This window comes from Rattus rattus, chromosome 14, assembly GCF_011064425.1.
Source record: "Rattus rattus isolate New Zealand chromosome 14, Rrattus_CSIRO_v1, whole genome shotgun sequence".
Classification (NCBI taxonomy): domain Eukaryota; kingdom Metazoa; phylum Chordata; class Mammalia; order Rodentia; family Muridae; genus Rattus; species Rattus rattus.
The window spans coordinates 80,413,479-80,437,917 of record NC_046167.1 but is presented as its reverse complement, the minus strand read 5'-3'; the positions used below and the strand labels follow the sequence as shown (position 1 = coordinate 80,437,917).

General features: G+C 48.0%; 1 protein-coding gene across 2 annotated transcripts in view; it reads right to left on the bottom strand.

The window, feature by feature from the left end:
• The window catches only part of Spock1 (SPARC (osteonectin), cwcv and kazal like domains proteoglycan 1), a 473,240-nt gene that overhangs the window by 243,305 nt on the left and 205,496 nt on the right, over window positions 1–24,439 (bottom strand). For both annotated transcript variants that reach the window (XM_032884270.1, XM_032884269.1), the window contains one exon: window positions 21,862–21,907. In XM_032884270.1, coding sequence (XP_032740161.1) covers window positions 21,862–21,907 — 46 coding nt within the window. The remainder of the gene's footprint in view (window positions 1–21,861; window positions 21,908–24,439) is intronic.

Sequence of the window (24,439 nt, the reverse complement as noted above, 5' to 3'; positions counted from 1 at the left end):
GAGGTCTAGGCTCCAATGAGTGTGGGATCACGCTTAGGCTGCCTGTCAGGGAAGAATCACAACGGCATTAGCATACTAAAGGCTCGCAGAGGCTGAAGGGTAAAGGCACCTAATCAATGCTTAACTAATGTCCCACTCCTCTTAGCAACGTTAGCACGTGTAACTATTAACACCTATTACATGGACGAAGAGTGACTTTTCTGGTTTCCCTGTTCTGCTTGAACAATTAGCCGCCGGACATCTCTCCCACCCTCACAGCCAGCAGCCCACGGCCAGAGAGAACTGTAATTGTTGAACGAACGGAAGTGGCCACACTCCAGGTCTTAACGGGAAATGGATCGATGTTTGGGTTTGCACTGTCCGTGTATAATCGCCAGGTAACCTCGGGGACCTTCTATTTCCCTTTAATTGGATCACCTACAAAGTAGGTTCACAGGGTTATTTACAATGACAGCCACACCGAGACCAGTCAACTGCCTGATGTCTGCTACTGCTGCCCTCAACCCAGCTCTCCTCGTGTTGAATGGAGGTTACTGTCCCTGTAGCCTATGACCCTAAGACTAGCTCCACCTTCAAAACCCAGTCTGATTCCCACTCCACCCAACATACTGGCTTCCCCCCAAAACAAACAGCACGCTTCTCTCAGCTCTCCTTTCAGCCTCCCAGATGCTGAACTCTAACTGCATCGTTAATTTTTTGGTAACCGAACTCTAAAGTCAGTCCTGACCCTGTAAGAACGGTGGGCCTCGAGGGGATCGTCACACTTGGGGTCTGCCGTCGCAACCATTCCCACCTACTTCTCTAGACCTTATTCTGAAGACGCGGTCTGCCTGAAATTGTCGGGGCAAGCCTTCTCTGACATCACATGGGGCATACGAAGGAAGGATGCATGCAGAAAGGAATAGCCCAAGGAGAAGTGTAAAGTGAAAGAGTGGGTTTCTGACAACTGCATTAATGGAAATGGTGGTACACAGGTCCTTGAGATGGGTCCCTGCAGCACCTAGCACAGAAGCCCACTCCATGCCACTGGACTCCGTCCTTGCGAATGGAGCTGCTGGTCAGCATTGCGTCAAGCCTTTGACTCAAGCACAGCACTAAAGTCAGAGGACCATGACCCTGCAGTGAGGAGGGATTAAAACTAAGCTATCTCAAAGGACGACCTGTGAAAGTGTCTCCTGAACTAAGGACTGTGGTAGCTAATTTTTGGTTGACAACTTGACTATGTCTACAATCAGCTAACCTCAGTGCTGGGTACCTCTGGGGGGTCTTTTGTCAATCAGCTTCACTGAAGCAGGAAGAGATACCCTAAATCTGGGTCACAGAGAAGGAAACTCTGCTTTCTACTCTTGCTGGCAGGTTCATCTGCCCGATCTCTGCGGCTGGTATTAAATTCAGCTTCTTTGGAATTCCGATGTAGGCTAAAGACCAGCAGCTCTCCAGGATCCTCCAGAACTGCAGGGCCAAAGGAGGAACGCTGAGACATCAGTCTGAAGGACTGAACCACCACAAGATTCCCTGCACTGTCATCAGACTGCCTTTGTATATGTAAAGCAGTCTAGTGAATGCATGCTCCCTCCCTCTCTCTCTATAGATAGATACATAGATAGATAGATAGATAGATAGATAGATAGATAGTAGAGATAGATAGTAGAGATAGATAGATAGATAGATATGTATAGGTAGATATATGGATATATAGTATATAGATAAACAGATGTATATGTAGATATATAGATATATAGATATATAGATGAATATATAGATATGCCGATATGTAGATATGCAGATACATGGTCAAAGTTGTTTTATTAGTTCTGGTTCTCTAGAGAACCCCGACCGATCCAACGAATGTCAACCAAGTTAAAGAAGAGGCAATAACAAGGCTGAGCATCTGTGAGGATGTGGTAACTGGAAATAGACAGGAAGGGACGGGGGTCAGGCCCGCTCAGTCTGAGATCTACGGGAATCCCTTAGGGCAGTGGCTTTTAACCTTCCCTCCCAATGCTGAGATCCTTTAATTCAGTTCCTCATGGGTGGTGACCCCAACCATAAAATTATTTCCATTGCTAGTTCATAACTGCAATCTTGCTGCCGTTATAAATCGTAACATCTGATCTGCAGGATATCTGACAAGTGGCCCCTCTGAGAAGATTGTTTGACCAACCCCTCCCCCAGAAGTGTTGCTACACACAGGTTGAGAAACGCCGGCTTACGGCCTCAGGCCCTGTGCAGGTTGGTGACAGAAAGGGAAATGCAGACTCCCGCTTGGATAAGGGGCCTCCATTTCTGCAGGAATTATTCCAGGCTGACAGCGGGATTGACTTTTCTTGTCTTCTTCATGCACAGCCAACAGAGAACAGGAGTAAACCCAGAGCTCGCCAGACCTTCCCGCCAGAGACTGAGCTCACAGAATACTTGAAAACCAGTGGTTACTCTGCTAGCCAAAGAGCCTTTATCCACATTGTTCTTTTCCATTTTGCACCTATGATTAGGAGGTCATAGATTAACTGCCACGCGTTTTTAATGTATTAGGATAAAATGTACTGTTCTTCTGATCTCAGAAAATAGAGTTCACCCTGTGTCCCCTCCTCATCTCTCAAGATCTGCCACACCTTAGTCTTTATTTATTCCCTGATGTCTGTTCCAGTTGCCCTATGTGTAACTGTCAGATTCGTTCCTCGATCCAGCTCATCCCCACTCAATGATTGGATTTCCGCAGAGGCGCAGATGCACAAGTGACCACTCGCTTGCCCTTAAAACTCACAGTCCGGAAGAAAACCGTTTATAAAACTCCCTAGGAAACAAGGGCTGGGCCAACTGTCACCACGATCCTTCCCCTCACAGTGACTGGCTGGCCCAAGTCATGAACTAGATAATGCGTGTCCAATGTTGAGGTGACCAGTGTAAGTGACAAGATCTTCGGTGATCAAGAATGGGCATTTCACTCTCAGCGCTGCATGCAGAGCCAGCCTGGGCCCTTCTGACGTTATGGGGATGAGAATAGTTCCCGTCCTATACCGTCATTTTGTAAATTCAAAGGTGGTTTGGGTAGATCACTCAGTGCAGAAGCAGATTGGTGCACAAGCCGCTAGCAATCCTCTTGTGGGCTTTGAGGAACACTTACGAGGATTAAAGACTGTCACTTGTGGAACAGAGAACCCTAGTCTGGCGAGCCTACCCCCCAAAAAAAGAAAAAGGTGGTCGTTCTTTAAATAGATATCAAAGGTCACAATGAAATCCCGGACCCTCGAGCCGCAGTGTTGCCAAGTGCTAACTGTACAGAGGAAGCTCTTTTAAAGAAGAACGTGACCTGTAACTCAGCAAACAAGAAACAACAGGCCGTGGGAAGTGTTCCAGGCGGCAAGAGGGCATCCATCTTCCCACCACGCTGCTCTTTGCAAACCTTCTCCATTCAGGCAAATAATTGGCTTGGAAGTTAATGTAAGGCAGGTAAGAAAAAAATATGTAAATAATGGGAACAGATAAGAAGAGAGCTCGGCTACACGATTGCTTCCTTTGATGTCAGGGCTACACGTCTAGCAACGTAGCCCACAGAAGCCTGAACAGAGGTGTGGCAGATTTCATTTCCAAATATTCTATCGACTTTTCTCTAGTAACAACTAAAACTCAGGGAAGAACTCAGAGGCAACAGTGAGGGGTGGATAAATGAGTAAGTGCATTTCGGGCCGAGGACTCACGGAATGTTGTACACTGAAATAGCCTGTGCGGAGGGCTCTCTAAGATGTGTGACTTGAAAAGCCAAGTATGAATTGAAACGAAGGTAACTACTACTCTTCTCACGTCAGATCCCAGAAGAGGGCCTGCGAGCCTATAGTCTGTGGGGCCCAAGAGAAGACAAGACAACGGGATAGGAGAAGTGAGAAGGTAAAAAACCCTTACTGATTGGTTTTATTTTTTTTACCTTGTACGTGATTTTTCACATAAAAACAAACAAACAAAAAACCTTGCATTTCCTGGCTGTCAGTTCAAAAGCCAGAATGCATCCACCAAATTATAATTAACATCAAGCTAAAGAGGAAAAAGTTCAGAGGAAATAAAAATCGGGCTTTGATGAGGACCTCCATTTTCCCATCATGGCGGGCAGCGCTTTTGGCAAGCCGCTGTCAGAGATGAGCACAAGCTGTGGAGACGCCCTGGCCTTCAGGTCACCCTAACCCAAGGGTCAACAACCTGTGTCCCAGGGCCAAACCTGGTCCCCTCCCTGTTCTGTGCAACCCCTTAGCTAAGACTGTTTCTTTGCATTTAAAAATATCTGGCAAGGTTAACAGTATTTCATAACCCCAAAACAAAACAAACAAACAAACAAAGTAAGTTCCGTTTGCTCACAGGAGGTGGGGCTGGATGACAGCCACACCCTCTCATTTGCATATGACCAAATCTGCATTTCTCTCCGAGGCAGAGAAGTCATTCAGTGCAACAGACTATTTGGACCTCAAAGTCTAAAATATCTATATTTGACCTTTGGGGGGGGTGGGGGAGGCATTTTGTTGAATTCATTGTGTCTCGGAGTCCTTTTCTGTAAGGCAGGTACCGTAAAAGCACCAGTCCTCAGAGAAGCTGTGAACCCAGTCCCACCAGTCAAGGTGTGTGAGCCTAGAAGAAAGTACACAAAGCCTCCCACTGCTGGTCATGATGCTTTTTACCTATAGTCATGGTTCTGATTAATCTCCACTTGTTAAACCGGCTCAGATCTTAGCCAAGTCTGTTTATAAGGCCTGGGTCCGTCCTTCCATGTGGTCACAGAAGCTGGCTGAGTCCCACCGTACAACCTTGTTGGCTCTCCCTCATCTCCACACTATACCAGCTCACCCAGCTTGCAGCCTGTCAGGCAGGACCTTTCTAAGAGGTTCCCCAGAAGAACATGAAGACTCCCTGTGACCATTGTCAGGAAAGGGCTGCATTGAGAGCCAACAGGAGAGACAACACGGTCTGCAGAACACAGGATTGATCGATAGCAATGCGACCCATCCTTAAGGAGCAGAAACACTGCAAGCGCCCAGGTTGATTCCTGGCTAAGTATATAAACCATTCACCTACAGTAGCTTCTCCTTGAGTCTTCCCACAATTCCATAGGTGAGGCACCCCCTCCCTACTGTACTGCCCCAGGAAGGCCGTAGGCCATAGTTAAGTCCTAACAGACAGCACAGCATCAGCTGACGTAGCAAGTGTCCCATCCTTTTTCCATTTTGTCAGTAATTCTCAAATGTAAGTGAGCATTAGCAGGCCCAGGGGACTGTTCACACGGACTGCTCACTGCTCTCCTACGGCCTCTGATCCAGCAGCTCTGAAGGACGCCAGAGAACAAATGTTCATCAAGTTCTCCAGAGACAGTAATGCTCCTGTCCAGGACACTTTGTAAGCCAGGGATCATACTCCTGAGCTACTGGGTGGGAAAGAACCTCCCACACTGATTCCCTACTCCCAGCTCACGTCCCACAGCAGGATGCGGCCTATTTGAAAAGAGAGAAGACCCACTTGTCTTGATAGAGTTGATCCCGAGATCTAGAGGGCTTCAGCATCCTCGTCCTGATTGGATGATAACTAGCTGGGAGTTTAGGAACCGGTCACTTCTCCTATCTGACCTTAATATCCAGCAGTGAAGAGGCCAAGTAATAGTCTCAAACTGTTGGCCTGCAAACCGTCACCACTATCGCGCCTGTGTCCCCCAACAGCCTCCCTTCCCTGGGCACTCATTGCAGACACAGGCAGCTGCTAGAAGGGTCCTCTCATAATGAATGGGCCACTGGGAGCTTCCTGGCTGAGACTTAATTAAGCAGAAGACAAAGGAATGATGTCCCCGATGGGCTTTTAGATGCTTGTATGACACGAGGCTTCTAGTAAGCAAGCTAGCAAACCATTAGGCAGAAGGCATTGGGAATGAGTCCAGGTCGCACCGCCATTACCGAAAGGTGGCTCAGCTCCCCATGGCTACACTGATGCCGAGGGAGGCCTCCTTCCACCAAATCCCCTGAGCACCGCTTCTCGATCCTGCCTATCATGTCTCTAAGCACCAAACCGGAGTGTCTCGTCTCTGCCTCTAATTTCTGGCTAGGAAGAAAGTAATGCTTAACTTACTTTCCACCATGTCCACAGGACACAGAGACAGTTGATGGAGCAAATAGCAGAAGGCCTTTAAAGTGCAACATGGTAGGTTCATAACCTACCATAACCAAAAAAATAAATAAATAAATAAAAATTATGGTTGGTACAAATGTGATTTAACAGGGTATCGAGGGAGATTGGCCTGAGGGGGTCTAGGGCAGTACAATGGTTTCCTCCAGGAAATTGCTTATAAATTGAGACCTCAGGGATGAATTGGACAGGATATGAGCCAAAGGGGTTGGCTAAGCTATGGTAACAGATTGTGTGTAAACACCAGGGTGAGCTACCAATGACTTTTATTATATAATAAGGTCTTAAAGGAACAGCACAACAGCCAATATGGGAGACCTATAATCTGCTTGCTTAACGACAAGTCCCCAGTTTCCACATCTACTCTCTAGGCCATTGTGACATCAGGATAATTCCGTCCATTTAGTATATTTGATACATTACCTGCATGTTAAGAAGCTATGGAATCAAGAAAAATGAATCCAAGGGGAAAAGCAGATGATACGGTCATAAAAACAGATACACAATAATAGCCAGTAGGAATGCTCTTGGTTTGGTAACTGCTTTAATTTTTTTTTAAACGAATGTGTCAAGTACCTACATTTGTGTATGTGCACCACACCCATGCAGGTGCCTGCAGAGAGCAACAACATTGTTGGTCACAGGGGTGGATGTGAGCCTATCATGGGTGCTAAAACTGAAGCTGGGTCCTCTGCAAGAGCCGTGTGTGCTCTTAACAGGTGAGCATCTCTCCAGCCCAGTGAGAATATTCTAGAGAAGTTCCTACAGAATCATTAACCAGACAGCTGCCATCTTCTCCTGGCTGCCCTTCATCCAGAGCCTGATTGTCCCTGGAGGCAGAAGATGTCCCTTCATCCATTCCAGGGTATTTCAGGTCAATGTCAACCAGACACAACCACTAGAGCAATTCTCCTAACACATGGCATTCCTTCCTGTCTGGCAGTCCTCCCTATGTGGAGGTCCTCCCTATCTGACAGTTATAGTGTATTTCCTGTGGTGCCTGAGAGAGCAAGACATAAGTCACATTTAATCCCAGCATGCACTTCACTTTTCTCCATCACTAAGAGAATATCATCCAGAGTGAGGTAACCCAAACACCAACACACACATACCAACACACACACACACACACACACACACACGGTATGCACTCACTGATAAATGGATCTTAGCCCAAAAGCTCGGATTGCCCAAGAAACAATCCACAGACCACATGAAGCTCAAGAAAAAGGACGACCAAAGTGCATAATGCTTCAGTCCTTCTTAGAAGGGGGAACAAAAATATTCATAGGAGGAGATATGGAGACAAAGTTTGGAACAGAGACTGAAGAAAAGGCCATCCAGAGACTGTCTCACCTGGGGATCCAGCCCATATACATACAGCCACCAAACTCAGACAATATTGCTGATGCCAAGAAGTGCATGCTGACAGGAGGCTAATATAGCTGTCTCCTGAGAGGCTCTGCCAGAGCCTGACAAATACAGAGGCAGATGATCACAGGCAACCATTGAACTGAGAATGGAGTTCCCCATTGGAGGAGTTAGAGAAAGGATTCAAGGAGCTGAAGGGGTTTGCAACCCCATAAGAACAACAATATCAACCAACCAGAGTTCCCAGGGACTAAACCACCATCCAAAGAGTACACATGGAGTGACCCATGGCTCTAACTGCATATGTAGCAGAGGATGGCCTTGTTGGGCACCAATGGGAGGAAAAGCCCTTGTTCCTGCCAAGGCTCGATGCCCCAGTATAGGGGAATGTCAGGGTGGAGAGGTGGGAAGGGGTGGGGTTGGGGGGAACACCCTTATAGAAGAAGGGGGGAGGGAGATAGGATAGGGAGTTTATGGATGGGAAACCAAGAAAGGGAATAACATCTGAAATGTAAAAAAAAAAAAAAAAAAAAAAAATCCAATTAAAAAAGGAGTACATACGTGCACTTCCTCTTGGGGCTACAGCATGGGATCTGTGGAAGTGACTCTACCCTTCAGAGTAGGACAAGAGCCTACTAGAGGGCCTGGGGTTTCCTCCAGGTTAGGGATCGGGCTAATCTGCTCCCCCAGGCACTCAGAGGGACCTCATTGATGATGACAGCTCCCTAAATCCCTTCTCTAGTGACACCTTTTACCCAAAGCATCAGGCATACACATGTCCTTCTTGACAGAATACATCAAAGCTGTCACATGAATTCTGTGAGAAGTAGAATGGCATCCTTGGGATCTGTGGCTGTTCCGAGGAGCCTAGAGAGACTGTGGCTTTGGGGCCATCTGCTGGGTTCTTACCGAGGACAACAGACACACCCATTTGAAGGAGAAGGAGCAAGTGCAGGTTAGCGCTGCCTTAGAGACGGAAGCTCCAAGCTTGATCAGGTTTGTTACTTTGCCCCACATCAGAGTTATCTGGCTATTTTTCTTCAACAGCCCTGTGTGTCTCCAGTAAATGCTGATTTGATTGGGTCCTTCTGCCCTACTTGGTAGTCAGCCTTCAAAGCTATTCGGAGAAGACTTCGTAGGTCAGGGGAGCTCTATAAAGAAACACTCGATAAAAGACAGCCTCCCTTCTCAATAGATTTCCTCTCATAGAACTACGTAGGTTCAAGGTCAGAAACCACACCAGTAGTCACCACCCTGGCCCCACCCAGTGTTCAGTCTACCCGAGGTGGGTGGTTCGAGCTGTGAAACCATCGTCCTTGGACTAAGCTGAAATCTATCCTTTTACAGCTGCTGGCCTGCCATGCCCAGTTACCCTCGGAAGCTGTTCGCTTGTTCCTACTGCTATGGCAAAGTATCCTGGAAAGCAGTGACTTTAGGGAGAAAAGAGGTTGTTTGACTTATGATTCCAAATTACACTGTATCCTAGCCATTGCTTGCATTATGTGAAGAGACCCCATGACCAAGGCAACTCTTACAAGGGACAACGTTTAATTGGGGCTGGCTTACAGGTTCAGAGGTTCAGTCCACTAACATCATGGCAGGAAGCATCCAGGCAGACATGGTGCTGGAGAAGGAGCTGAGAGTTCTCCATCTTGATTCAATTGCAGCCAGAAGAGACTATCTCTTCTGCACTGGGTGGAGCCTGAGTACTAGGAGCCCTCAAAACATGACTACGCAGTGACATTTCCTCCAATAAGGCACACCTACTCCAACAAAGCCACACCCACTCCAACAGAGCCACACCCACTCCAACAGAGCCACACCCACTCCAACAGAGCCACACCCACTCCAACAAAGCCACACCCACTCCAACAAAGCCACACCCACTCCAACAGAGCCACACCCACTCCAACAAAGCCATACCTCCTAATAGTGTCACTTCCCATGGGCCAAGCATATTCAAACCATCACATGCTACATCGTGAGGAAGTCAAGGCAGGAACTCTTGAAGTCGGCCACATCATGTCATCCTATGCTTGCTTGCTCTGCTCAGCTAAGTTTCTTACCTCTTGTCCAGTTTGGGACCCTTTGTCTAGGGAATGGAGCCGCCCACAATGGGTTAGGTTTCCCTACATCAATTAACCATCAGGGCAATCCGCCATAGCCATAGACACACCCACAAGCCAACCTGACGTAAATAACTTCTCACAAAGCCTTTCTTCACAGGTACTTCAAGGTTGGGTCAACATGACAAGTTTAACTAGCACAGAAGCCAAACACCCCTGGTGACCCTGCACCTGCCCGGGCCTGTCTGTTGCGTCTGCGGCGCGAACACCACACCGCATGCGCTACAAGGCTGAAGCTGAGACGCGTCCGCCCCTGCTTCACAAACTGTACATAAAATGAAGCCAATTAAGTGTGGAGAAACCTGGCTGAGCTACGAGAGCGGGATGACAAAGGTTTGCCCATAATCTGACAATATAATTTTATCATTCCCAAGGGTGAATTTCTCCTCCTGCCTAATCATAGACAGGAAAAAAATGTGACTCAGGATCAACCTCACTAAAAACGAAAATCATAATTATTAGCGTATTTCAGCCAACACTTGCATGGTTTATATCCAAATATCAGATTTTCCCCATGGGTATTTTTTTTTTGCACAAATACTTTGTCTTAACTGAATCACCAAGAAAAGGTATGACTTGAGCTTAAGCATTCTGTTAGGTTGTAGTGAAATTTTTGTGTTCATTTTTATTTGAAAACAATCTAAAATAACACTCCTGTATTTCTGTACCTTCTGAACATGCCCAAATTCCTCACAAGTAATTCTTTTAATGGTTACTTTTTTTCCCATGAACTGCACCTTCCTGCTACCCTCTGAACATGGCCACCATGCTAACAGTCCCATGGCTGGCTGAGAACTTCATTTCACGGCCAAGCAGGAATTTGATGATGTCTTTAAATAAAGCATGGATTTTACCAGGATCTTAGTATCTCTATAGGTACTAAATGTGTACCTGTTCGTAAAATGAGAGTATAAATGTGTGTGTTTGTTTGTATATACGCATGTATGTGTACTTGTATGCATGTGTACACATGTGTGTGCACATATGTATATGCATGTGCCTGGGAGTGCATTATGTGTGGCATATGTGTGAATGCATGTGTGCTTATGTGCATGCATGTGTGCTTATGTGCATATACATGTGTACCTGTATGTTTACATGTGTGTGTGCATTCACATGTGCAAAGAAAGTGCACACAAAATGCATATGTCACTTTGTTATTTCAGATGGCAGCACATAGCTGCCTGGGCTTCTAAGGTCTATGAAGGAGATTCTCTTCATCCACCATTCTCCTACGATGTGACCGACCTCCTACCTCAGCATGCAGGAAGGTGACGGAGTACTGAGGAATCAGATTCTGATTGTCTGGTGCAGCTGCCACTTGGCTGAAGGCAGAAGATCCATTTGCTTCCATTAATTGGCAACAGAGATCATTCAATGCCTCGTTCCTGCCAGGAAGAGCCCAGCACTCTTTGTTCCCGGTGCTAAAACACTTACCAGAATCAACCCCCTCAGAGCAATCCCTGACGGAGGCGCGGGCCTTCTATTCTTTTCCATCTCGGCAATTTTAACCGTGCGTCAAGCCAGACCTTTAGAAGACTGTGTACTCAGTGTCGCTGGAGTAATTATAGACCTGTAAGCGCTGCTGCATAGACAGTTCTTGAAGTGACATCTCTGTCACTGTCAGATGCTAGCCTGAGCAAGGCTCTCCCTAAGACCATTCCAAACACCACAGGGGGTCTCCCTTTTCTGTTTTTAAGCAGATACTTATATAGGGTTGCACGTTACCTTTTGGTGAATGAAACAGAGGAAGTACATTTCAAAAAGTAATGTAGAGACATGTCAGGCTTTTGTACATTTGCTTACACAGCTAAAAAGAATGTTTTAATCAGAGATGGGGGGGCGGGGACAGGAGGGAAGCCCAGAGGGCCAGGAGAATGAATGGAAATATGCAGCATTGGGGAGGGGAAAGAAAGAGGAGGGGCCCTCCAGAAAGTGCCAGAGACCCAGGATGTGAAAGATTCTCAGGACTCAATGGGGGCTACCTTAGCCAAAATCAAAATGCCCTATACTGAGGAGGGGGAACTGGAAGAGTCTGCCTCCAGTAGACAGACAGAGCCTCAAGCAGAGAGACAAGGATTACTAACTCACAGTCAAAATTTCTAACTCGGAACTATTACTGTCTAAAAGAACAGCAGGGACAAAAATGAAGAAGAAACAGAAGGAAAGGAAGTCCAATGACCGGCCCAACATGGGATCCATCTCATGGTGGGTGGGAGGCACCAAGGCCTGACACTATGCTATAACAAATGCTATGATGTGCTTACAGACGGGAGCCTGTCATGGCTGTCCTCTGAGAGGTCCTACCAGCAGCTGACTCAGATAGATGCAGTTGGACTGAAGTCAGGGAACCCTATGGTTGAATTATGGGAAGGATTGACTCCTGAAGGGGAGGGCAACCCAATAGGAAGACCAGCAGTCTCAACTAAGCCAGACCCCAGGGAGCTTCCAGAGGCTGAGCCACCAACCGGGCAGCATACCTGGGCGGTCCGAGGACTGAGCACATGTGTAGCAGAGGACTGCCTGGTCTGGCCTCAGTGGGAGAGGATGCACTTAATCCTGGAGAGACTTGTGGCCCCAGGGAAGAGGGAGGTGGGGATGGTGCTCTCTCAGAGGTAATGGGGAGGAGGAACTGTGGGAGGGAGGCAATGGCTGGAATGTAAATAAATAAACAAACAAACATTTTAAGTAGGTGTCGGAGGAAAATGGAACATTCCCTGATGCAGGAGCAAAGAGGGGGCGGTGAGCACATTCATCGCCAAGCCTTAAAGGTAGGGAGGCGGGAGGTGGGCGTGGCTGGAACAGAATGCAGTGAGAGACAGTGGAGAACTCAGGTAGGGTTGGGATGTTTCCAAAGATACCACAGACAATTATGATGGTTACTTTAAGTCGACAGTTGGATGCCATCCAGAATCAGCTGAAAAAGAGTCTCAAGAAGGTTTGTCTAGCTGAGGCGCGTGTGTGAGGAATAGTCTTCACTGCTTCACCTGATGGAGGAACAGCCAGTGTGGCCGTGGGCAGCACCCTTCCCTGGTGTGAGGATGTAGACTGTCTAAGGGTCGAGAAAGCCAGCCCGGCTCTCGGCACGAATGCATTCATTGCTCTCTGCTCTTGAGTGGAGATGTGACGCGACCAGCTGTTCCAGGTTCCCACCTTGACTTCCCCAAAATGAGGGTCTATAGAACCTGGGACCGTAAACTCCAACTCTTTTCTCCCTTAAGCTGTTGTGTTGGTCAGGGTATTTTTTATAACAGCAACAGGAATGAAACTAAAGCAATGATTTTTCACCTAACTGGAGTCTTTCTCGTGTGTTTGTCGTGACAAAGGCTTCCTCTGACATTTCCACCTGCTCTGAAGTGAAGAACAGAAGTTGCTGGGGCAACAGCATGAGGCTCCGCCGGGCCAGGCACTGCCCGGTGCTTTGGTGCCCAGGTGGCCAGAAAACTCAGTTCCTCCACCAGTGTCCACAGCTCGAGCAGGCTCTGCTGAGATGCCTGGGGGCTCTAAGGTTTGTCAATCCCAACTGCACCATGTTCTTGTTGTTCGTGTGTGTGTGTGTGTGTGTGTGTGTGTGTGTGTGTGAGAGAGAGACAGACAGACAGACAGACAGACAGACAGAAAAAGACAAAGAGACAGAGACAGATAGAGAAACAAAGAGACAGAGAAAGAGAGACACAGAGATAGAGACACAGAAACACACATAGACAATGTGTGTGTGTGAGAGACAGAGGCACAGAGAGAGACAGAGAGACAGAGATAAACACACACCGAGAGACACAGAGACAGAGAGACACAAAAAGAGAGAGAGAGAGAGAGAGAGAGAGAGTGTGTGTGTATGCACGTGCGCATATGTGTGTGCTTTAAACAACTCATCCCTAAATCTCTAGGAGACACGAGAGGCCACACAGAGCTAGCAGCCCCAGCCCTCTACTGCCCAGGCTTCAGGCTCTCAGTCTTTTTTGAGCTCTTTTGTGCCTTCTGCTCTCTGAGCACAGTTGCCTCTCCAGCTCAGCCAGGTACTGTGTCTCCTCTTGGAGACCCAGACGTTCCAGGATAGAGAGAATCCCAAAGGACCTAATGAACTCCCTACTACTCATACACACAAACATACACACACACAGACACAGGCAATACACATACATACGTGCACACATATATATGTACACACATACATTTCACACTACACACAGGCACACACATACAAACACATGTACATACGCATACACACACCCACATGTGGACACACACATACACACCTACACCAAGAAGGCAAAGTGAAGCCCAAGGCCACTGGCTCCCAATAGGACAGCAGCTGCAAAGAGCCCAGAGATACCATGACCTCATATTTTCCCTTATGTTTTCCTTTGTTGTCGTTTTGTTTGTTTTGATGCAGAGGTTTATAGTATAACCCAGGCTAGCCTAGAACTCACTGTGTAACCCAGGCTGGCCTCAGTTCTGTGAAAATCCTCCCCCTCCTCAAGTGCTGTAAAGCCAGCACAGCTGCCTCTCCAGTATTATCTTAAACACTCCGGTTGCCAGCCGTGGAGACGGAAGCTTCACATATACACAAACGCCTTCTTTTCTTGCTACTCCTGATAGTTCCAGCAGCCTGACAGCCCTTGGGACAGTCTGTCAGGGACCCAACTTCCCGAGTGCGACCTGCTCTCGGTGCGTGAGAGCTCAGAGATCAGCAGGGAAGAGAGCGAAGCATTGGGGCCAGGAGCAGAGTCTATCTGCCTGTGTCTCTTGGAGCTATGTTTCTAAGACAAGCATCCTGCCTGTGAGGGACTGCAGGTTTGTGTCCCTGCAAGTCCTGATAGTGATGTCCCAAGGCCCAGCATGGGAGTTCCAGTTGTGGGGATTCTGGGAGAGAGTAAGGTTCTGATGGTGCCCTTGAGTTCCCAGAAGACACCCAGGCTCTGTCTCCCCTGAGAAGACTGGAGGAGAAGTTAGCTGTCCTTAACTGAAGAGGCCCTCACCAGAGCCCCCTCCCCTGTGCTGCCACCTCGAGTTCAGGCCGTGGCTTCCAGAAGCAGGAGGAATAAGGGTCAGTTGCTTATGAGTGACTCACTCTGATGTACTTGTTGATAACAACCCTGAGTCCCTCACACTGGTGGACTCTACTCCATGATCAGAAAATACTTCTCCTTACCATATGCTTCCTCTGTAGCTTTCCTCCAAACCCATGGCCATCTTTAGGAAGGCACAGGGCACTTCCTCTAGATCTTCTGCCAGACATCACCCAGGAAAGACTGGTGACCTCTGACCTGAGTTCCCTTAACCCTAAAGCTTCTCTGGGGTACCTTCCAGCACCCTCCAGCTGATCATGTTTACTGGGTGTCGGTCTGGATAACAAGCATCAAGGAGAGCAGCACCCACAAGCTAAGTGCTTGACCCGATGATGGACAGGCCAACTAGCTCTCGCTCGAGTATAAAGGTCCTCCCACACCCGAGGCTCCAGAAGGAAACATTAATAGCATATATCATGACACAGCTCTCTGGCCCTTGCTGTGTCCTTTATAGGAAGGTTGGATCAATTTTGTAGATTCTTCCCATCATAGATATGATCCCCATAAGCTCTGGAGAGACAAGGAACTCAAGACCCAGGAAGTCACCGCCTGTCCTGTTGCACAGGGATGGAGAAGGGCAGAGTTAGGAACAGAGGCTTGTTTCCAACGCTACAGAACTAGGCCTTCCCCACAGATGCTATCGGCTCCTGTGCACACGGTAGTTATGTCAAAGGAGCATTACTCCGTCTCCATCAATCACATGCTACGTAATACAGACGAGGGTACTAAAAAGAAAAATGCTTTGATTTCAGGTATGGAACATGGTCCGGCATTTTCTTACGCAGCCATCTCCCTTCTGTGCAAATGGAGTAAAACACGGATCTACTCTACACTCTCTAAGAAGGAAAGTAAACCAGCAATATGGATGGGCTTTTAAACTCGGCTAACATATTTTACTCTGTTGAGAATTCATCTAAGCCAAAGCTGGCTCGCTGTGGCTCAACAAACACAAGGTAATTCATCCAGAGGCCGCTGGCCCACCTGCAAGGTGGAATCGTACATAGCACATCCCTCTTGAATAGAAACCGGTATCAAATAAGTCTGAGGGAAGGCATCAGCATGACTGTAGAATGGACAGGACATTGTGAGGAGGCTCTTCTGTGCAAACAGGAAGCTACGATGACCACAACCACAAGATTGAGTTTTTACTGCCCTTGTAACTCCGTTATCCTTCCTCCATATGGGAGTAAGATATCAAAGAGGCCAGAGGGTCCCAGAGCATGCTGTGCACATTTGTTCCAGAAGTGGGGGAGTACGGAGATCCTGCACAAGTGCACCTAACAAATTAGACTGGAAGCAGCACAGGTTCAGTAGGAACGTTCTACCCCGGGCCAGCCCCGTGGCCCTTGGGAGTGGAACCATCATTGTCACATATTGATGTAGATGAAATCACACATTAGTGGCTCTCTACAGATGAGGAAGTAAGGGGTGTGTCATTGGGGCCACTGAGAAATGGCACAGCCAAGATGTGACCAGGAGCTCTCTACCCCTTCACTATTTCCACACCCATGTGCAAGGTCCCATAGGACTCCGAGGTAAGAAACCAGCCCCTGCTTGGGCCTTTCTTTCTGCTTACACTAAAAGCCTCTCCCCACCCTGATAGTTAAAAGGCCCATTTAATCCTACTGGCTTTATTGACGCTCTAGTCATACCTCATTGGTTAGCCTGTAACTTTACAAAGAGGAGCATTATGTTTTGAATGTTTCATTTCTCTTCCTTCTATGAGAAAATATATACAGAAGGATGCTCTGTATAAAGAACTTAACGCTCAGGAATGCAAGGGTCTGAGGGACCTGTATATCAGTGACAGGCAACCTTGAGTTAAGGGAGGCCATGGGACTTGCCACAGCTAGCCATTTTAATACTGGCATTGTTGTGTTTGCCTTCGTTGGGGTTACTATTCCTGTGGTTAAGCACTGTGACAATAAATAACTTGGGGAGGAAAGGGTTTACGTCAGCTTAGGCTCCCTCTATGGCCCATCACCCAGGCAGAAACTATCATGGCAGGAACCTGGAGAGGAAGAGCTGATGTCAGAGGCCGTGGAGATGTGCTGACTACTGGTTTGTTCCTTAGCTTACCCAGTCTTCTTTCTAATATAACCCAGGACCACCAACCCACCACCATGGGTTAGCCCCCCAACCCCCGATCAATCATTAATTAAGAACATGCACCACAGGCTTGCCCACAAGCCAATCTTGTGAGAACATTTTTTTCAACTGAGGTTCTGTCTTCCAAAATGACTCCAGCTTGTGTCAAGTTGACGTAAAACTAAATACAACTAAATACAGTACAGCATCCCACCGTGGCTTCCCTCTGGGAGATGCCATTATCTGCAGGCTTAAAGGCTTGACAGCAAAGTCAGTGTGCACCTGTTGAGAATGTTAAGAAAAAGTTCCCCCAAAACAAAATAAGACACAATGAAGTCATCCATGAGTGGGGGAGAGTTAGAGTAAACAGTAGCACCTGCTGGAATGCTACATTGTAAAGGAACCACGGAATCTTCAGCTACAAAATGTCAGATGCTATGCTGAGTGCCACGAGCCGGTTAAAGTCAGAGACACTGATTTCTACTGTGAAACACGTAATTTAATGTAACGCCTTGTGCACATGCTCAGATGACACAGAATGGAAAGCTGTCTGTCACCTTTAGAAAAAAAAAAGTGAGAGACAGGACCAAGAGAGGTTTCCATGGGATTTCAATATTACACCTCTGATGGCTTATTCCAGACAGGCAAAACAAGCGAAGTCAGACAGAGGAAAGACCAGACTTTTAACCTGATCCAATTTCAAAGCCATGAGATGGAGTCAAACCCAAGAACACCAATATTTGAATTAATAATGTTCTTTTCCCTGCCAGAATCGAGTTGCAACATTTAAAAATCAATACTCCATTTAAAAAAAAAAGGGATAGCTATTTCATTGTTAGAGTTAAGACATACAAGAAACGAGGAGAGAAGAATTAATCTAGCTGGAGTGAGGTACAGAGAGCAGGTAGGGTGCAGGAGAATCAGAAGTCTTGGGTTAGGGGGGAACATCTTCCTGAAATTGCACGGCAAAAGAGAAATGGCTGTCCCTGGAAATGGGACAGAGCTGGGGGAAGCTAGTGTGCTGCTTCCCACAAACTGCCAGCTGCCTCTGAAACACAGCAGTTCCCAGGCTCCGGGAAGGTGAATGAAGCCCTAAGAATTGGTCTTCAAGGTTGAATGAATACAAACCAAAGGCTCTGTGGAGGTGGAGGTTAAATTCCACACCAAGAAGAAAGCCACAGAGACTCCGCATCTCAGTCCGGTTGCCTGTGCAAAATTTCAGAGTCATTTAAATGGAAAAGCTGCAAACAATTTCGTAGTGAACCCTCCTGTCCATACTCCTCTTCCAGTCCAGCAACATGGCATGATGTGGCTCCCACAGGGCTCCCGGCCCCAAAGGGCAGCTGTAGAATGGGAAGACCCCTCCCCTTCGTTGTAAAACTTCCCTTCGAATGTTCTGTGCTTTTGGGCAACATTCAGGCTTGTTGGAAAGTTGGCATAGCAGATGACCACAGTGACAGGGCTTTCTTCTCTCCTGCTATGAGTCACTAGCACGTGGACTGGGACGCCTGACTCCCAGGGGATGGATTCACTGACATCTCTATTGCTCTACTGTCATCTGAGTCCGCTGAGGGTGAGCCCTGCTGGGCTCTAGACAAGAACACTGTGCATTCACTGCCCAAGGAGGTCACCCTCAAAGCCAACGACTGCCTGCTGTCTCTGAAACATCCGTGTCATGCTCTGTAAAGAAGTGCCCTTGTCCCTAACAGGTCCCATGCTGAGTCTCTGAGACCTGGCACAGTTTGTCCATCAGTTGGGACATCAGACGGGCATCAACTGGCAGACTCATTCCTGAGTGGACCACAGCACAGGAGAGATCTAAGCCCATACATGTTCCATCACTCTGAGACATCTTCATGTCATCAGAACTGCATTCTAAACATGCTAGAGTGAGCACGCCTTTACCTAGACACGCGGACATATAACACCCCCCACCAGCACCCCACTACCCCCTGCACTCCTATGCAACAACAGCAACACACCAGATATTCCATAAACATTGTTGCAAACAAGCTTCTGCATTCATTTTCTAAAGGGATGATTGGGAAGCTTCAAAATAACTCATGAGAATTTGCTGGAGTGGGGGATATGAGATAGGGGTCTTGCAGGGGAGGGGGAAGGGGGATGTGGTGACCTGGAAGGGGATAGCATTTGAAGTGTAAGCAAATAAAATAAACAATAAAAAATAAACAAACAAAAAGAAATGGGTGCCGATTAACTTTTACCAATTGGACACCAACTAAGCTGCCTGGGAAGAGGGATTCTCCACTGAGGAAATGCCTCCAAGCAGATTGGCCTTTGCACATGGCTATGGGGCAGTTTCTTGATTAATGATTTATATGGGAGGGCCCAGTGCACTGCGGGTGGTATTGTTCCTGGACTGATAGTCCTGGGTTCTACCAAAAAAAAAAAAAAAAAAAAAAGAAAAAAAAAAGGCTGAGCAAGCCAGGAAGATCCAGCCAATAGGCAGTACTCTTCCATGGTCTCCGCTTCAGTTCCTACCTCTAGGTTCCTGCTTGAGTTCCTGGACTGACTTTCCTCAGTGATTGACTGTACCCTCTAAGTCAAATAAACCTTGTCCTCCCCAAGTAGCTTTTGGTCATGGTGTTTATCACAGTGGGCAGAAAGCACATTAGGCCTGACTGGAAATGGCCTCGTGCTTCTGACAGTTTCTGTGGCATTCCCTAACTCTCCTACCTCCCACAAGTTGAGACGCCCCATGTGGTCAGTGCCCAAGGTTTTATTTCTCCGTGTGGTGTCAGTGCCATCGGTAACTATCTGTTACTGTTAAGCAGCCCACGGGGTAACTGATGACAACGGCTGGAGGTGGTATTTTAAGGGGAGGCTACCCTCAACTCAACACCCTCCCCTGGCTGTGACTATCGATAACCAAAGCAGCCACCCAGAGCTACCACGTTGGACTCTCAGCTGTACCCCTGAGCATCGTGAGGCATGGGGAGAGGGTTCGTCTCAGCAGACCCAAGTTCCCGAGCACGCAGAGCAGGTCAGAGCCCTGTTCAGAACAACCGCAAAACTCTCATCTGGAGTTCTCACCTACGCTTTAATGCTGCGCGTCCCTTGGGACTCAAAGTCCCTGTGTGGCCGTCAGGGCAAGAGGAGTCATTATTTATCTCTCCCGGCTGCCTAAGCATTTGTCTTTATATATCCTCTTCCCCTGTGTGCATTACAAAAGCAGACTTGCCTTCCTTCCATGGAACCTCCACGTCTGAAAGCCCTGGGAGGGAGAAACTGAGAGCTACTAGACCCCTGGAGGATGAGCCCCCATCGATGCATCTGAGAATAGAGCATCATCAGCTCAGGGCACCACACGGCTGAGCTGAGTCAGAGCAGGGAGCCTGAAGTGGAGGTCATCCGATAATCCCCCATCATACGCAGACAGGGGATGGGTCACTCTGCACCTAGGCGTATTCTTCATAAATGAAGGCTTAGTCTTCTAACAAAACGCTTGGAAATTAAAGAAAGGCTTAGCAGGAAGGACCAGTACCTTCGTATGTGCTGCCATGAATTGTTGATGGCGTGGTGACTGTCAAGGAGCAAGGCCCTGGAAGGCTGACACATCTGCAACCCAGGCAAAGCTGTCTGCACCCATTCCCTCCTACATGCCGACCCACAAGCTCCCTACCACAGTCCTTCCCACAGCTGAACATGATTTCTGCACGCACCTGCACTGCGGCCATTAACACATCCCGCCGAAATCACGCCCATTCTCGCTCCTTGCTCCTCACTCTGAGCAGCTGGGGGTGGGGGTGGGGTTGGGGAGACATTAACCACGGCCCAGTGGCTCTTTGCTTGGGTCTCCTGGCTTGGCATTTGTGTAAGCAGTGAGAGATCAGTAAATGTTCGAGGTGGGTGGGTGAATGGATAGACAGCGGCGTGAGGGCATGAAGGGCGCAACCGCTTCAAGGTCTGGGACAAATGCACGTGGAAATCTGAATATGGGTTTTGCTGATGAGAAAAGGAGAAGCCCAGGGGTATGAGCGAACCGAAGCCGAGACTCAGAATTCTGAGTCACTGGAAATACGCACAGCAGACCCCGTCTCCTCTGGGTTTCAGGCGTAATGGTGCATGCGTATCCGCGACACAACTTAGCATCGTTTCCTGCAGTGATGTCTGTGCCGAGAGCTGCCACACACGGGGCAGCAACTCAAAGCGGACCTTCCTTGTGCCCTAGTGACTCACACCAGGACATAGTGACTTCTATCTGCCCCCATGGAAGCAGTGCCACGCCTGCTAGGATGAGTGGGAAGGACAAGAGGACAAGGCTAACCTCTACCCATCCATGACTGGACGCTGCAACAGTTTCTATTTAGAAGCCATGATGGGTGGGGCTTGGCCGGATAGCTCAGAGGGTAAAAAGCACCTCTACCCAGTGCAGATGACCTGAATGTGAGCCCTGCATCTCACACGGGGAGGAGGGATCCAGTCCCTAAAAGTCATCTCTGACTTTAAAGACACATGCACGCACGCATGTGAACACACACGCACACACACGCACACATATGCAATACACACATACCCACACAGACATATACACGTGTACTTACGTGCACAGACACACACGCACACACTCTCACACACAAAATAAGAACCGTAAAGAACACATTTAAGGAATGACGCCAAGTATCCCTGAAAATCTCCCAGAAGTACTCCTTTTCCCACCATCGGATTGCAGGGACATCTTTCAGCACAGAGCCTTCTATGAATAAAACTGCTGGGTACAGCCAGACTCCTAACTCACAAGCCTGATAATCACTTTCCCTTTTTTTTTTTTTTTAAAAAAAAAAAAACCAATCAGTGGTTGCACTGACTGGTTCGAGTCTTTAAAAAACTGTTTAGATCTGTGTGGAAATAACCTCCAACAAACGCCCACTCTGATTAATTCCTACCACCCTGCTTAGTTCAGACCTCGAAGTCAGTGAAATCAGACAGCTAGGTAGCCTCTGAGGGGGGAGACGATCAACTCTGCAGGCAAGGGCAGGGCAACGAGTTGGCTTTTCCCACAGTGTGTCCAGCTAGGAAGACGCATCCTTTACCTTGGTCGAAGGGCTTGTTGGGATTCCAGTTTCTGAAATAGTCATCCTAGGAAAGAAAGACAGAAACAAAGGTCAGACGCCACACGCCCCTCGCTGCCTTGTCCCCGGTTCCCAAAAAGCACAAAGGGAAACCCTCGCCGCGTACAGGCCTCCCCGCAAAATGAGCATTAAAACGCAATCAAACGTATCAATTTGCTTCCCCTGTTCACACCTTCCAAATCGAATATACCAGGCACTGGGAGTTATAGAGACACTTCAGCCCCATACAGAGGACAGCTCCGCTCGCCTTGGTTTGACATGCAAACCCAGGCATCTCCTAAGTGTGAGGTGTGTTTGCCATCAATTATGCAGTAGCTGAGGCCTGGCTGCTCTCACTTATGATTAAGCCCCTGTGTTTGTAACAGCTGATAATTTAACTGTCAGCATTTCCTTCACCAGGAGACATGTATCTTGTGGTGTGCATTTCCAGTTCCCCAACACTAAACCAGAGGGCCGTTCAAACGTTAAAAGGACCCTGGCTGTGTGCTAGCTTAATATCTTTTGCTATAGGGATGGAGAGGGGTGGGTAGTGGGCGGATAAGCTTAACTAAGTCTCTTGTTTTAGGAAAGGACGGGGTGCAGGGGGAGAAAGCAAAGGGTTTCCTGCTCCCTGTACAGCCAAATAGTGCCTGCCGGGAGTCCGCTTCAAGCATGTGCCAAGATGGGCACTTCACTACTTTTAAACTGTAAGAAACTAGTTCGTCAGGGTTCTGGTAACACTTCTTACTTCTAACAACGGCCCTGCCCCTTCCAAACACCACCTTTGGCCCCCGCCCAGCCCCAGCAGACCCATGCTTGCAAGCTGAAGAGGCTATGCTGTTCCACACCACACCACACCACACCACAACACATCACCTCTAGGACATTTGGCCTTTTTTCAGCTGGTAACCAGTTTGTTAGCGACGTGGTTTTTGGCCAGGCACTCCACACACCACAGACACCTTTAAAGGCTGTCTGAAATGATTTCACTTCTGGAGAAGTTAATGTATACCAAAGTGCACCATTAGTTTAAATTACTGTCCGCCGTGCCTCATGGTTTACTTCATCTCCCACGCAATCTCCTGGGGGGTTTCGGGAGCCTCCTCCTCGTTCAACTACCTGACTGTATTCGATCCTTGTTGAGGTCAGCCAAGCCCTCAAAGAGATTTTAGGAACGTAGATTTAGAGCTGAGACCATACTGCTTCCTGGCCAGCGGTTCCGTTCGGCAGAGCGTACGTAAACACAGGCAGCCTCCCTGGATCCCTGAGACTCCTCACTGAGCTATTTCTCCTCTAAGGAACTGACGCACTCAGGTTATGGTGCGACTGTCCCATTCCCCTGACTTGCCTTGAGATCTGTCTGACTTGCCTTGAGATCTGTCCCAAGAGCCATCATTGAGAACGTCTAGAATACCTGCAACATTGCCCCCACCGACTTACTGTTTTAAATACAATCAAATTTGGGGTTTGTGCTGTCTCAGCACTCAACAGTCTTGGGGCCAAGTGTGGACATCGGTCATTAGGCGCTCAACATTTGTGTCTGACGGTTAATGTCCTCTTAGCCTTCGACAAGCCTGTTACAGAAGAGTCTATGGTTCACAAGGACAAGGCGAGAGATTACCCAAAGGGACCGTCTTCTGCCAACAGAGGAGGAAGACAACAAACTATGCAGACTGCCAAATGAGGAACTCTTCTGGTGCAGAGAGTGGCATCAAGTCCTAGGGCACTGTGGGTCTGCTAAAATATTTTCACTGGAACAGGCTGTCCTAATTCGTGGACGTTCTGGAAGCTGAAGATTTACGTCCAACAGGGAGGGGCCAGAGTTCAAGATGAGTGGCTTTACTTGAATCCCACATATTACATTCTCTTTGATGTCCTGGACTGAGCTGAACAGGTCCCAAGAACAGCCTATCCCCTCCCTAAGGATTTTAGCGCACTTGAGAGCCTGGATGGAACCGGAGCCATCCTTGTCACTCTGCGGGTTAACTCTAACCGCTGGTTTTATAGTTTTCTTCTGGGAAGAAAGCATAGTCTCAAATATAAGGCCTCTATACACTGGTATATAAGGCCTTAAATATAAGTCTTAAATATAAGGCCTTAGAATGTTTTTAAAACCCACTGCAACTGTAAAAACGCTGCCTAATTACTGCAAAGGGGAGAGCGTACCTTGGATGGGAATTCTTTATGGAAAAGTTCGTCCTTCAAATACCTCCTTGCCTGGGAAGGCCAAGTGGGATGCGCCCTGCATCTGGTTGCTTTCTCTGCGCTAAAGGAAAGTTGACCACAGCACAGGCCGTGGAGCCCCAGAGCTCCTGAAGCTTTGTGTATGACGATTTTGACCATAGCTGGTGGGAAGCCCTGCCCCGGAAGCCAAGATCGTGAATTGCGAAACTCCACTCAACAAAGTTCCTTTGGGAAATGGGCCGTGCGTGGGCAGCAGGGAGGGGTTTCTAGATGTCACCTCTGCTGCCAGGGTCAGAGTAGAATGCATCTGAGCATGCGCGATCCCTAGCCTATCATGTACAAATGCCTCAGGGAAGCCCGCACAGGCTCAGCTGCT